At 40.1% G+C, this 14845-nt stretch overlaps 1 protein-coding gene across 4 annotated transcripts in view; it reads right to left on the reverse strand.

The window, feature by feature from the left end:
- NEO1 (neogenin 1) overlaps positions 1-14845 on the reverse strand; it is a 240070-nt gene that overhangs the window by 15298 nt on the left and 209927 nt on the right. For 2 of the 4 annotated variants that reach the window (XM_055319824.1, XM_055319825.1), the window contains exons 19-23: positions 13994-14101; positions 12182-12376; positions 11475-11507; positions 8047-8115; positions 3909-4056 (exon numbers count right to left, since the gene is read on the reverse strand). In XM_055319824.1, the coding sequence (XP_055175799.1) occupies positions 3909-4056; positions 8047-8115; positions 11475-11507; positions 12182-12376; positions 13994-14101 (553 nt within the window). The remainder of the gene's footprint in view (positions 1-3908; positions 4057-8046; positions 8116-11474; positions 11508-12181; positions 12377-13993; positions 14102-14845) is intronic. The other 2 variants (XM_055319823.1, XM_055319822.1) reach the window with 1 other exon arrangement.

The raw sequence follows: 14845 nt of genomic DNA on the forward strand, positions 1-14845 counted from the left end.
CAGCAAAACCAATTTTGGTAAAGTGCCAGGAGCAGAATCCAGATTGACATGAACCGAAGTGTGAGTACAATGAAAGAATGGACGAGTGTAAACAGTAATCAAGAAATTCTGTAGCAAAGGGAAGGACAGGTTTATAAACAGCTAGTGGTAAGGACAAGGCAGCAGAGTAAGGGTTAATAATTGTAATTTCTTAAGATGAAAGAGGTTTGAGCACACTTAACTGCTAAAGGGACAAAGCCAAGAGAGTGAAAGGTTACCTGTGCTGGAGAGGTGGTAACAGCAAGTATAAGGTCTTAGAAAGATGAGAGCCACCAAGATCCAGAGGTTAAATGGAGAGCTGGCTTCAGGTAGGAGGCAGTACACTGAAGAAGGTGTTGGACTGCACGGTGGTACGGTACGGAGGTAGTTCTCACCTGCTGAGGGTGAGGTAGCTAATAAGGAATATGTTGAGAAGCAATGAGGGGCTAGGCCTTAAATGCTGTCAAGCTTGAGGCTGTGAGTATATAAACAGCTACAAGTAAAGTGGGAGGTACTTCAGATATCAGAGAGGAAGAAAAGTAAGAAGAAAAGCTCACATGTATTTTTTGGTGGTTTATGGAACACCAGAAAAGATGGTCACTGGGAGCTGGGGAGGGAAAGCCCCATGAAGACTCGATACAATTCTTTTAAGCAAAAGGATCCAAATCTTTTGCAGATTTGCAGATTCAAATACAAATAAAGATATCAAGATTTCTGAACCTAGATATAAAGCCAAGTTTGTAAGAGCAGATAAATTTGAAATGCCAAACAAAGAAGCTTGCGGAGGGACGCCTGAGTGGCTCAGTGGTTGAACATCTGACTTTGGCTCAGGGCATGATCCCAGGGTCTTGGGATCGAGTCTCACATGAGGCTCCAGGTAGGGAGCCTGCTTCTCCCTCTGCCTAGGTCTCTGCCTCTCTCTGTGTCTCTCACGAATAAATAAGATCTTTCAACAAAAAACACAACAAAGAAGCTTGCAGAAAAGTTCTAGAGTAGAAATAACATCATATCTGATGCTTTTAAGAGAAACAATTTTCCATAATCAAAAGGAGACAGGGAGAGGTGTAAGAGGCAGAGATCAGGAAGTTTATAAAAGGAGCCCCTGTTCCCTCAAAAAGAGATGCAATGCAGGCTATAGAAAGCTATTTTGTGGTAGGCCAAAGAAATATTAAAAACCTAACATAACCTATACAAGGGGACACAGAACCATCACCAGCAGCAGTAAAAAGGTAGCCTGTACTTGTTCTCTGAATTGAAAACAAACACATTTATTGTTATTAAACACATGCATCTTGCCTTGGGCAGGGGAATTCTGAGGGATAATCACAAACACTGACATGAACTTGTCTTTCTCTTTTATGGAGCAATATCTCCATCTTATGATTTTCTAGGATCTTGCTATTAAAGTCATTTTATTGCCCATAAAGTGTTTTTTGCTATTAGGGGTAACTCGGCAATCTTTTTATTTTTGGTATCTGTCTCTTTGTCGAGATACTATATGTGAGTTGAAAGTAGTCTAGGTCAGGGATTCTCTCAAGTTGAGGAGCGTAGGCTGTTATTAAGCAGTATTATAACTGAATTACCTCACTATCTGCTCTAGACAATGACCACAACTCTCAACATCCCAGAGGAGTTCAGGGGGAGCAGCCATTTAATCTGATATGCCAATTATAAATAAGCCTTTCTAATTTACTAAAGCAGTGTATCTCCCCACTGACCCCCAACCTGACCCTGCCAGTCCTAAACTTTTTTTTTTTTAAGATTTAAAAATATATTTTAGAGAGAGTGCATGAGCAGAGGGTGGTGGTGGGGGGGGATGTGAGGGAAGAGCAGAGGAAAAGGGAACGAGAAACTCAGACTCTGCACTGACCACGGAGCATGATGTGGGGGGGGGGGTCTATCTCACAACCCTGAGATCTTGACCTGAGTTGAAACTAAGAGCTCAACCATCTGAGCTACCCAGGCACCCCTTGAAAAATATTCTTAAATTTAGATGTAGAATAAGAGGTTTGTAGTTTTCTTTCATTTCAGGTGGCATTTGTACCATGAAAAAGCCTTTAAGTATACCCATCAACTCCTGTGCATCTGGTTCACCATGTGCACGCACAAACAGTACTCCAAAGCAGCTACCAGCAAGGCTGGACACAGTCCACTTCCCTCTCCAGATCTATCCTCTACTTGGCTCTGTGACTTGAGAGGTTGAGTTAAATGAACTCGATCCTTTACTTGGCAACCCTGCTCCTGGCTTCCAATGGATTTGGCCAACCGAAGACACAGCCAAGAGACTGGAGTGTAGGAGGTGTTTTTCTCCTGTCCTTTCCCTGCTGGGCAAGAGGTTGGCAGAGGCTACATTTCTACTACCACACCTAGCTCCTGTTAGGAAGCCCTCTCCTACTGCTTCAGACCTCTGAACAGGGCTCTCTTCTTCAGAAAGACCTCACGCCTTTTCAGGCCTAAGGGTGACAGTGGCCTATCAGTGGCTGCTGGTCCTTGAACATCTCTGCATTGTCTCCTAAGCCTACCAATGACTCTGTAAATGGTCCCTTTATTAAACTTCCTTTCACCCCTTTTGAGTGTGCTTCCTCTTTCCTGCCAGAACACTAATATACATTTAATAAGAACTATTCTGCATTTCCCTTCAAAATATTTAAAACATCACTTTTCATGTATAGTTAATCCTTGAACAACATGGGACTAAATTGGGGGGGGGTCCACTTCCATACAACAGCCAGTGCTCATCACAAGTGCCCTCCTTCATTCCCATCACCTATTTCATCCCTTCCCCACCCACCTCCCCTCTGGTAACCACCAGTTTGTTCTTTATAGTTGAATCTGTTTCTTGGTTGGCCTTTCTCTCCCCCCACCCTTTTAAACGTGTTTTACTTCTTAAATTCCACACAAGTGAAAATTATATGGTTGTCTTTCTCTGACTTATTTCACTTAGCATACTACTCTCTAGCTCCATTCATATAGTTGCAAATGGCAAGATGTCCCTTTTTTATGGCTGAGTAATAGGTCATTGTATATATAAATACCACATCTTCCTTTTTTCCCTTCATTTCTAGGGTTAGGGTTAGGGTCAGCATGAGGGTATGTACCGAAGATCCTGCAATTCAGAGACCTCTCCAGAGGGTTAGGTGTAGGGTCAGGGTTTAGGATTTGGGTGAGTGTATGTGTCTGATATCCTACAGTTCAGAGACCTCTTCAGAGAATAAAACCCCAGACTTCTTGGGTAAGAACAGACATGGCAGCATGGCAGCCATCTGCTGGGCTGAGGTAAGGAAGAGATTTGGGTTTCTAAATACTCTTTAAATAGATATTCAATTGTCTTTTGGTTTTTATCTTTACCTTTATATCCATTTTCAGAAATATCACCAATTCTTAAATATTTGGGGTCTTCTCTAGAACAACTAGGGTGCTTCTTAGCTTTTCTTACCATGTGTTCAGAAACCCACTTTTCACATCTAGGATTAGGGTTAGGGCCAGGGTGAAGGTATGTGTTTAGTAGCCACGTGTGGACTTTTTTTTGATACAGTATACTATTGTAAATGTATTTTCCTTATGATTTCCTTAATCCTTTTCTTTTTTCTAGCTTTCTTTTTTGTGAGAATACAGTATATAATATATAACATACAAAATAGGTGTTAATCAACACTATATTATCAGTGAGGCTTTCTGTCAATAGTAGGCTATTGGTAGTTAAATTCTGGGGGTATTAAAATATATATACAGATTACTGATTGCATGGGGGGTCGGTACCGCACCCCCACATTGTTCAAGGATAAATTATATTCTATGTTTTATCTCTTTGTACAAATCCAAATACAGAAGTCACATAGAAGTGAAAGAAGACATAGCAAAAATCATGGGTTACATTTGGGGCTCCTTACTTTTTCTGGTGAGAGGTGGTGCGCCTGGTGCAAAAGACAGCAATGACCACAACCACCACAATGGTGACAACGCCAACAGAAACAATGATGACCAGCAGCATGCTACTGTCCAGGGGAGAGGTGGGGCTTCCATGCGGGCTGTTACTACCTGTACAGGGAGAACCAGTACATTTGTTAGTGTTAGAGAATTCCAAAAATGCACACACTCAGAGTATGGAAACTTCATGGAGCTTTTTTGTAATACACTCATCACCTTGTATACAAGTGTTCGTGTAATTTAGAGAGCCAGGTTTCTGCACTGTGTACAGTTCTTAACACAGTGCCTCGCACAAACCTGGAGTTCAATAACAGCTTCTCAAATTATACTAAACATTTTACTCAAAGAAAGGGCCTGCCCCCTGGTGTTTGTTATATTATGCATAAATTTGTCTTATAAAACACCAGTTGTAAATCATTTAGTTTTCTGACTTTCAAAAGCATTTAAAAAATATATAGTCACAACAAGCTTAAGTTTTTTCCCACATATAGATGTCTGAGATCACACACACACACAATACAGTCTGCTTTTAAATATAGACTTTGCAAAGTTAATTCTCTTATTCAATTTCAGGAAAAAGTAGGTCTGTACATATGGATTAGTTTGACAAGTATTTACTGAGTAGTTAAGTGCCAGACATTGTTCTAGGTACTAAGGATGCAACAGTGAACAACAAAGATGTAGCTTCTGCGATGGGGGCAGAAAAATAAACGAATAAGAAATTATTAGTAATAAGAGCTATAAAAAAATAAAATGAGGGGATATGACACACAGTGACTGGGTGGCTATTTTAGATTGAGTGGTTGGAAAAAGCTTCTCTGAGGAAATGGCATTTGAGCTCAGATTTGAATGACAAGGAAGGTCCCACCATACAAAGATCTGGAGGAAGAATATTTAAGAGAGGGAACAGCTTGTGGAATGATCCTAAGGGAGGAATGAGCTTAGGAATGAGCTTCAAGGAAGAGAAAGGCAGTCAGTGTTGCTCAAGAGGAAAAGTGCAGAGTTAGAGGGAAGCAAGTGAGCAGAAAAAAGACAGACACGTGTGTCCAGAGGCCAGATCATTTAAGACCTTGAGGAAGTTTAGCTTTTCTTCTTTTTTCTTCCAGTTATTATCTCCCCATTGCTTACAGGAGGAGGACCAAGCTTTGTATTAAGGCCTTTTATAATCTACCTCTATCCTGTTTTTTTTTTTTTTTAAGATTTTATTTATTCATGACAGACACAGAGATAGAGGCAGAGACACAGGCAGAGGGAGAAGCAGGCTCCACGCAGGGAGCCTGAAGTGGGACTCGATCCCGGGTCTTCAGGATCACACCCTGGGGCCAAGGTGGTGCTCAACCGCTCGGCCCCCAGGCTGCCCTAATCTGCCTCTATCCTAATTCTTGCTCTTCTACTTTCTGAAACACATTTTTGTTTTCTTTTTGCTTCCCACCTCATTACAAAAGTTACACATACTTACATTAGACAATATGGGAAATCCCACCACACAGCTCTGACTACCACAGGCACCTGGTATCTTTCCTTCCAGTTATTCTCTCTCTCCTATGTAACAGAGCTGTACAAAACAGATAAGCTTACCAAGTAATGAGGGTTTAGTTTCTAGAAGCTTAAGAAGAATCATTCTACCAGTCTGGGAGACTGTGGAAGAAATTCCTAACATGAAGATAATGGTTTGGGAATCTGTGTTTTAAAAAAGTTCCTAAAGTGATTCCCAAATATAACCTTGGTTCATAACCTTACGATCTAATTCAAACTATACTTATTGACACTGCATTAGCGGACCTTCCAACTTTTGATTGTATGATTTTTATAGGCTACATCTAAGCACAGTGCTAAATCTGGGATGATTCCGGAAGGCTTAAGAGCTTATTCTTCTCCATTTGGTTCAATCATTTTTATTCCTCATTTCTGAGAAAAAGGTAAGCAGATAGACAAAGTTGTACATATTGATCTTTAATAAATAACATTTTTATATTTTGTCAAGACTACAGAACTAGGGACCAATAAAATTAGACTATATTGGGGCTTTACACAGAACTTCTATTAATAGCAATGCTGAGTTCCTGGGTAGGGTATGTGGTGGGGCAGGTGCTGCAAATCAGAGCCTGGAAGCTGGGGTGCAGAGACTAGCAGAGGAGGTGGTGGCAGTTCTTGCTTGTATTCAGCAGAGGTGAATTCCCATTTAACTGCATTTGACTTCTAACTTCTTTTTTTTTTTTAATTAAAAATTTTTTTTAATTTTTAAAAAGATTTTATTTATTAATGAGAGAGAGAGAGAGAGAGAGAGAGAGAGAGAGGCAGGCAAAGACACAGGCAGAGGGAGAAGCAGGCTCCATGCAGGGAGCCTGATGCGGGACTTGATCCCAGGACTCCAGGATCACACCCTGGGCCGAAGGCGGCACTAAACCGCTGAGCCACCTGGGCTGCCCTTGACTTCTAACTTCTGAGAGGACCAAAGGCTCCCATGGAAGAGTGATTAAGAGCTGCCAAGGGAGCATGTCCTGCCAAGGACATTTATGATAGACCATTTCTAAAACTTCATCTGGACTATGGTAACAGCTTCTTAACCACTCTCTCGGACTTCATAATCTGAGCCCCCAACTCCCTCTTCATTCACTAGAGTAGTAACTCTTAGTACTCAATAAATGGAAGTCACAATTTACTCATGGTACAAGGTACCTTATGTGTGTTATGTACAGGATGAAGCTCACATATTTTTTTTAAAATATTTTATTTACGAGAGAGAGAGAGAGAGAAAGAGAGAGAGGCAGGCAGGCAGAGATACAGGCAGAAGGAGAAGTAGGCTCCACGCAGGGAGTCCAATGTGGGACACAATCCTGGGACTCCCGGATGACGCCTTGACCTGAAGGCAGATGCTCAACTGCTGAGCCACCCAGGCGTCCCAGAAGCTCACATTTTGTAGCACTGGTACCTGAGCTTTTGGCAAGCTGGTTCTGACCTACCACCTTCTCTAATGTGAGAATCTTTTTCCTGTCTCCAGAGAGTGTGATCCCTGGAGAGAACCGGCTGTTTTTGCTGCCATGCTTTTGCACGTGCTGTTAGTGCTTCCTGAAATGTCCAACCCCCTGACATTTAGTCATCTTCCACGCATCCATTCATATCTGGGTCAGACATCACCTCTATGAAGCTTTCCCTTTTCTCTGTGGCTGGTTTGCTACTCCTTTTGCTCCCATAGCTTGTTACACAGAACCAGAACCTTTAAAAACGTGTGAATGAATGAATGTATGTATGAAAGAAAAGACAAGGAAACAGTTGTGTTTCTCATGGCCTTGAATATTCTACTGTGGACAGCATGTAAGTACAATACACACACCTCCCAGGAAGAAAAGTGCACAATCCTGGAAATCAGCCTAGGACTCAGATTCCCACATCTGGTACAGAACCCCAGGCTTTTCAGGCTGTGTGTGATGATGGAAAAGTCATAATCAGGAGTCAGAAGATCTGGATTTTGGTTGTAGGACTTCCATAATCAATGGGTGGATCCAGGCACATTACTTCACTGAGTTTTTTAGTGCATAAAATGGGAATATCTGTTCTCCCCATTTCACTGTGTTAGAAAGACTAAATGTAATTTCAGGTGTGAAAGTAACTTACAAACAATGAAGTTCTATAGAGAAGAAGGTGCCATTATTTAAGTAATTAGAAGGCACCAGCTCTTAGGCTGGCTAGGAGTGGAAGAATTTTTTAGAATTCCTAAATTAAAAACACTGGGATAAGCAGTGTGGGGAGAAATTCATGATTCGGATGGATAATCTCATTAGAGAGTTTATTTTTGAAAGCAAGACTCTAATTCTTTTCTAGAGGCAGGCAGTGGGCAAAATAAAACTCATTTGTTTAGAATTAATCTTATTTTAAGTTGGGTATATGGGGAGACCATTGTATTTATGGATCCTATAAGGAAAGGATGTGCAGTAATTCAGCAAACTTTTGCCAGAAAATGCCTAAAGTTAATACTACTAAATAGAAAGAAATAGGTAATGTGCTACAACCCACCACAAAGTAGCTACAAAGACATTTTGGGATTCAAGCAGAACCATGTCATGCCCACCATGGGCCAAAAAGCCATAAAAAAGGCTTTACCACTCATTGGAGGTTTGTAGTCAGATCCCAGGTCTGGCAGTCGGCTTCCTTTTCCCGCAGACCCTGAGGCTGGAGAAGAAAAGAAATCATGTCAGTAATGACCCAAGCCATTGGTGTGACGAGTCCACTTCATAGCTAGTGAGTGTTTTCTACAAAAAAATATTTTCAGTCTACTCTGACCATGAGAAAATGAAGTAGCACATAAACAAGAGAGGACAAAATAGGCTGTGCAAAGCAAACAGTATGTATAGCTTTCTACGCAATGAGGCATCTGAAAGGCTGACACCCTTGGTCCATGGCTGTAGCCAGCATGTAACTAGACTGCCACTTGCTGTTCATAAGGTGGGAACACACCCATTTCTCTTGCCCAAGAAACAGCTCCTGCAAACTGCGCAGGGTGCTTATGGCAAAAGTAGCTTCTCCCAGAAAAGGAACCAAGGGACCAGTTAGGTTGACTTCTGCATTACAGAAGTGCACTTTTCCAAAGGACCTGGCCATGATGATCTCCTAGTAGGTGTCAGTACTGTTTGGATATTTTCCTCAACTTATAAAGGTGCCTTTTCCAATATAAAGATATCCTAAGTAGGAGCAGGAAGACACACGGAGTTCAAGTTGGGTTTTTGGTTCCTGTTCAGTTACCTGAATACCCAAGAATGGAAAAACAAAGTCTTCCCTTTTGTTGCTCACCAAGCACTCTCTCTCCTAATCCATCATCATAAAATATAATGAGCGAGGCTGCCGATCCTAGGCTTGGGACCACCTCACAAACAGACTTCATAAAACACAAAGACCAGTATTTTAGTCATTCATATTCTCCATCCTGAATTCTGTTCTTCATGATTATAGAAAAAAAGCTGCTTGGGTAAAGCAAATATAAGGAATCCTTTCCCAATACAGCAAAAGTATTCATCAATCCAAGGTTTGGATTCCTCCTGAAGAAGTGTGAAAGAACTGCAAAGTCAAAGCTGCTCCTGTGGTTAATATAGTACACTGCCTGCACCTGAATATTAGCCTATCACGTACTTGACTTCTGGCAAGTCATTGATTATTTCTGGGTTTCAGTTTCTTCATTGCAAAGCAGCAACGATAATGGTATCTACTTCACAAAATTGTACTGAGGATTAAATGGAAATTTACTCCTATAAAATATTTTGAATCCTGCCTGACACATAGCAAACGTTAAACAAATATTAGCTACTATTATTACAAATAGAATAAAATCTTTAGGGAAGAATATAATCTTTCCCTTTGCAGAGGCACAGAGCATGAAGCTTCAGAAAACACTAATAAATGAGTTATTTCTACAAATAAAGCTTGACCAGAAATGCATAAACTAGATGTTTCTATAAAACATTACAGCTAATGTCAAGTACTTCGATAAATTTCATTTAGTCAGACTAAATGAAAAATTAAAATCTGAATGTTTCTGTATATAGTTCATTTAACAGAACAAATACAGAGATGAAAACAATGATTTCTATGTTTCCAGAAGCTCAAAACTCCCAAAGTAATGGAAGTTGCTGGGTATTGGAAAGGGCATATTTAACTCACAGTCCCTGATCCCTTTTCTGTTGTCTATACTTGTTACTTCATCCCCTTACGTTCATGGCCATCATTCCTCGCAAATAAATGGTACACACCGTATGTTATGATTCCAGTAGTTCTTTTCACTATGATGAGGTCTAGTTGGAGGAGATGACGTAGCACTTCTAAGGGTCTTCAGATTTAAGTGTGCTTATTTTTCAGGGTAGCCCACATGTAAGCCCAACTATCCAGAGTATCATATTATATAAATAATTGCCGAAGAACATATTTTGCTAATAAACTGGTTGGTCTAATTTTTGTATTTCCCAGCATTTTTTCTAATGCTATAGGTTAAATATAACCTATAACCTATGAACAAGAAATTCCAAGGATTAACCAAACATCAAAAATTACTATGGGTAAAGAATTTTAAAAGGCTGGAGGTGTGGTACAAATAAGACCTGCACTCTGGCTAATCCAGCAAAGGCAGCGGCGGTGGGGGGTGGTGGTGGTGAAGAGGGTGCAGGGGTAAGGGGGAGGACCATGAACACATTTATACTCTGTGCATACACAGTATAGTTATTTTTCTGTTCTCACACTTAAGTCAAAATGTCTACCAATGTTAGGGTGCCTCACACATATACGCAAGCATGTTTGCAGTTTCTCCAACATACAATAAAAGACTCACTGAGTGCAAATACATTTCTAAAGCCCTTGAAACATGCAACCTCAAGTTCTGACTCTTCCTTGCCAATAACAAGATTCATAGACTTTTTCTTTCTTTTTTTAAAAAAGGTTTTATAAAGTAATCTCTATACCCAATATGGGGCTCGAACTCACAACCCCAAGATCAAGAGTCGCATGCTCCACTGACTATGCCAGTCAGGAGCCCCAAGACTTTTATTTCTGAAAACTACTCTTTTTTTTTAAGATTTTATTTATTTATTCATGAGAGAGACAGAGAGAGAGAGAGAGAGAGGCAGAGACACAGGCAGAAGGAGAAGCAGGCTCCATGCAGGGAGCCCGATGTGGGACTCGATCCCAGGACTCCAGGATCTGTCCTGGGCCAAAAGCAAGCACTAAACCACCGAGCCACCCAGGGATCCCTAAAAACTACTCTTAAACCTTGAAAGCAACCATCAACTTTACTTTCATTGGTCTCAGTACAGAAGATACCAATGTTGGCTGACTCCCGAGAGATGAAAACCACAGTCAGTGATCTCTCCACCATAGCAATTACAGTGGAAAAACTATGTTGATAGACAATTTCGAGAATGGTGACACTGAAGCCTCTGCTTCCTATGTTTCCAATTTAAACTGTTTCTCTCTTTTAAAATGAACAGATATATTTAAGGGAAGAAACAGAAAAGAGCTCTGAACTAAGCTTATGGTAACAATAAATAGCACTACTTTTGTCAGAGTCACACAATTCAAGAGGGTAAATCTGTAGATTCTTTGTGGGAGGAAGAAAATAAGGTATTTGCTGAATTTGACTACAACCGTTCATTTAGAGGAACTAATGCAATCCTACATGCTACAAAAATGACAAGTTGGTATGCCTGTTCTCATCATGGTCCAAATACCTATCATCATTACAGAATTTCAGTATCTTAGTACAGAGGACAAAGTGACCCACACTTACTGCCAATTTCCAATAGCTACAGAACCCCATTTATTCTACTTAGTTTTTCCTTGCCTATGTAGCTCCTAAATAGATTCCCCAGCTTTTCAGATACCCCAAGTGCCACAAACATGGACTCAACTCCACTTTGGCCAATAAATAATATGGATTTTAACGCACAATACTGATTTTCAGAAAAAAAAAAGAAACAAAAACAACAAAAAGCTAATAATAATAGGTCACAAGAGAGGGGAAAGGAGAGAGAGGCTGTCTACTGATTTACCTTGATCATTAGGCATTTTATCAGAGGAGTCCGCTAACAGGCCAAGCACAGGGGAAGAAAAAACAAGAGCAAGGATCACAAGCTTTGAAGATGGGACCAGTAGAATTTTTAAAGGAAAAAAATAAAACCCCACAAACTTCCAAACAAATTACAAATTGAATCTTGCTTTCAGTACTAACAGAAAAGAAATCTGTAACATGGTTTCCACATTTCCACAGACTCAAGCCCCAACTAAATTTTATTACTAGGCTCACTTCCTTCAGTATTTTATCTTCACTTTCTTATCTAGTGTTTTATTCAAAGCTCCCCTGTTAGTGTCTTTTCTCTCTACAAAGTTCCATGAATAAGCCTTTCAGGTTAAGAGCCTGCATATGTTGAAAGGGAATCATCCATCACAATAACATGCTATTATTCTGAGAACCAAGAGAATCACATCTGATCTGACTGGTAAAAACTTTGAGATCACTGCAATTCGTCTGCCTTTGAACAGCCCTGTATGTGATACGGTTAGACCAGGAACCTAGGGAGCACTGATTTGGTGGTCAATGGGTGAGGGATCATTTTGAGATAAATGTTCACACTGTGGCTCATAAGCTCATCACCAGGGCTTCTTATACTCTTCATAGTCTCTATATCCTAAAGTGGTATGTACAAGCACTGCCCCACTAAAGAGACATATAATAAAACACTGTTAAGTGGAGTTTTACCTTTAGGTGTTCTGAATTGGACAGCTTCAGACATGGGCCCCATGCCCTTTGAGTTTCGAGCTTGGATTTTGAAGTAGTACGGTGTGTCAAGAGTTAACTCTTGTATCTGGTGAGTCAGCCTGTTTCCCACAACAGGCTCAATAACCCAGTCATGTATCTCTGCATTCACATCTGTACTATAATATATGATGTAACCTGTCCAAAGGAGGAAATGATAAAAGATATCTTATTCCTGTCTTTTCTTTTGGAATCAGAAGATCAATAAAGATATACGTTATAGCATATACAAACAGAGAACCAGTTATTGATTAAGGACCAATGGTAAAATGCATTCAAAATGCTACACTGAACACCATATAAAGGAAACCACAATTTCAACAGTGTCAGGCTGTAAGTTATCATCTTTATCAGTAGCTGAGGCAATAAAAGTGGTTATGATAATAATATAGAGTTAAGAACTCTCAGAAGCAAAGAAATATAAGGAAAACAATTCAATCGCTTCAATGTCCTAATATCTGAATAATGTCCCTATCAACGATCTGCAATTAAAGCACTTTTGAAAACAGACACTTGATGGGATGAGCACGGGGTGTTATTCTATATGTTGGCAAATTGAACACCAATAAAAAATAAATTTATAAAAAAAAAAGAAAAAAGAAAACAGACACTGGTCAAACATGTTCTTTTAGCTCCTGCCAATGTGATTTCCTAAGAGAAAATCTCCAGGGAGGCCTGGGAGATGTGGGTGGTACCTTTATTAAGGCTCTTCCAGACTTGAAGTGGGTCAAGTCACAGTGAAACATCACCTGATACTCCCACCAGAGGGCACTCACTCTCCATGGCTGAGGCAAGAACAGACAACCACAGGCCTATCTGATCCACACAGGGCAAAAAACGCACTGCATCATTAACTGGTTTTTAAAGATAAGATGTAATCTAAGCCAAGTTAAGCTTCATTCTCTTATGGAACAGACAAGTTCAAAAACCTAAACAATGACACAGACCAGGGATTTATTATGGAAAGGAGTTCTATCTGAAAGTCGAAGCAGGATAACATTAGGAAATGCTTTCCTTATTCAATGCTTTCAGCCCCGTTGTTCATACAGTGGAACATCAGAGAGCACACTCCTGTTCCTCAACATACACCTACATGGAGCAGAGGTTCCGAGGGGAATAATTAACAGTTAAATCCCATCAGGCTTTCCTCCCTGATAAAGCTGAGGAAAGCACAGTGTCCTCTACTGTGGAAAGTTCTCTGGACGTCCAAGGAAAAATCCCAAGTCCCTTCAAAGGCCTAGGCCAACTGAAACTTCTAACTCTAGTGTTAGAACACAGAAAGCTGAAACAGCAGGCCTGCGGGGGGTGAAGGGGATACGGAATTAAAAGTCTAATGGGCTTTTTGGGGCATTAGGTTAAAAGAACTGAATCTATTTGGTGGGTATTACCCTGTAGAATCAGGCAGGGTCTTTAACTCCAAAGCTGATCATATAGTTAGAGGCAGAGAAGAACAGTTTTTCTGATGAAAATAAGTATGTCCATAAGCTCCCACTGTAACCAAAGACTGTCTAATGTAACAATGCCCACCAGACTTTCACATAGTGAGTGAGAACAACCAAATGACAAGCCATTCTTACGTTACTATGAGCAAACAGTACCCCTTTGGTCCACTTTCAAGGACCATCATGACCCCCTGTGCTTCACAGAATGACCAAGCCAACTTTTGGACTCCCACTTCTCCCAACCACACAGTAGTGGGCTGGAATGCTTCTGCCAGATCAGAACAGAGAACACACACACTCAGAGGGATCTTACCTGTAATCTTGCCATTGGCTTCAGACGGAGGTTGCCAATTTACAATTATGGTCCTAGGTTTTCCCTCTTTACTCACAACTGTCACATCCTTGGGTGGAGAAGTAGGAACTACAAAATAACAAGACTTTCAATAATTCCTGTCCATTCCAATTTCATTCACTATTTCTGCAACCCTTTCCTAAGGTGCAACAAGAGGTATAAGGGAAAAAAGCTAAAGCCTCCTGGCTTCAAAGAACTCATAGTCTGTCTACCTGTAAATAGTTCCAATAAAAAGAAGAATATGAAAAGTATCAAAGAAAAAAATACCATACTACGAGGATACAGAATCGGTATCTTGGGCTGGAGGTCAGAGATTTATAGGGTTCTTAAGTAGGGCAATCAAAAGACCTCTGTAGTTAGTATCTACAAGTATCTACATTATGCCAGGCATTTTACAAATAGTATTTCAATTTATATTTATGGCAACCTGAAAGGCAGTTACCACTATCTCTGCTTGACAGATCAGGGCATCCAACAATGTAAAAAGTTATGTAATTTGCCCAAGATGACATTCTTCCCCCTACATCTGGATTATTTTGTTAGAATATTTTCAAGTATAAAACAATTTTCTCTTTCACTTATAGGTGGCTCTCTAAATAAAATATAACGTTTGAAACCCTATTCCCTCAAAGAATAAATGAATTATAAACTGATTTTTTAAGTTTGTACTAAAAACACACTGTCAACTATTTGAGATTATTGCTCTAAAATCTAAAACTGTTTATGAAACAAACATGAATTGAATAAAAACAACACTGCATTTCTTGTATTTCCATGTTATGGCTGATAACTTTCAAGGTACTAGTAGAGAAA

The sequence above is a fragment of the Nyctereutes procyonoides genome, unplaced genomic scaffold, assembly GCF_905146905.1.
Source record: "Nyctereutes procyonoides isolate TBG_1078 unplaced genomic scaffold, NYPRO_anot_genome, whole genome shotgun sequence".
Taxonomy (NCBI): Eukaryota; Metazoa; Chordata; class Mammalia; order Carnivora; family Canidae; genus Nyctereutes; species Nyctereutes procyonoides.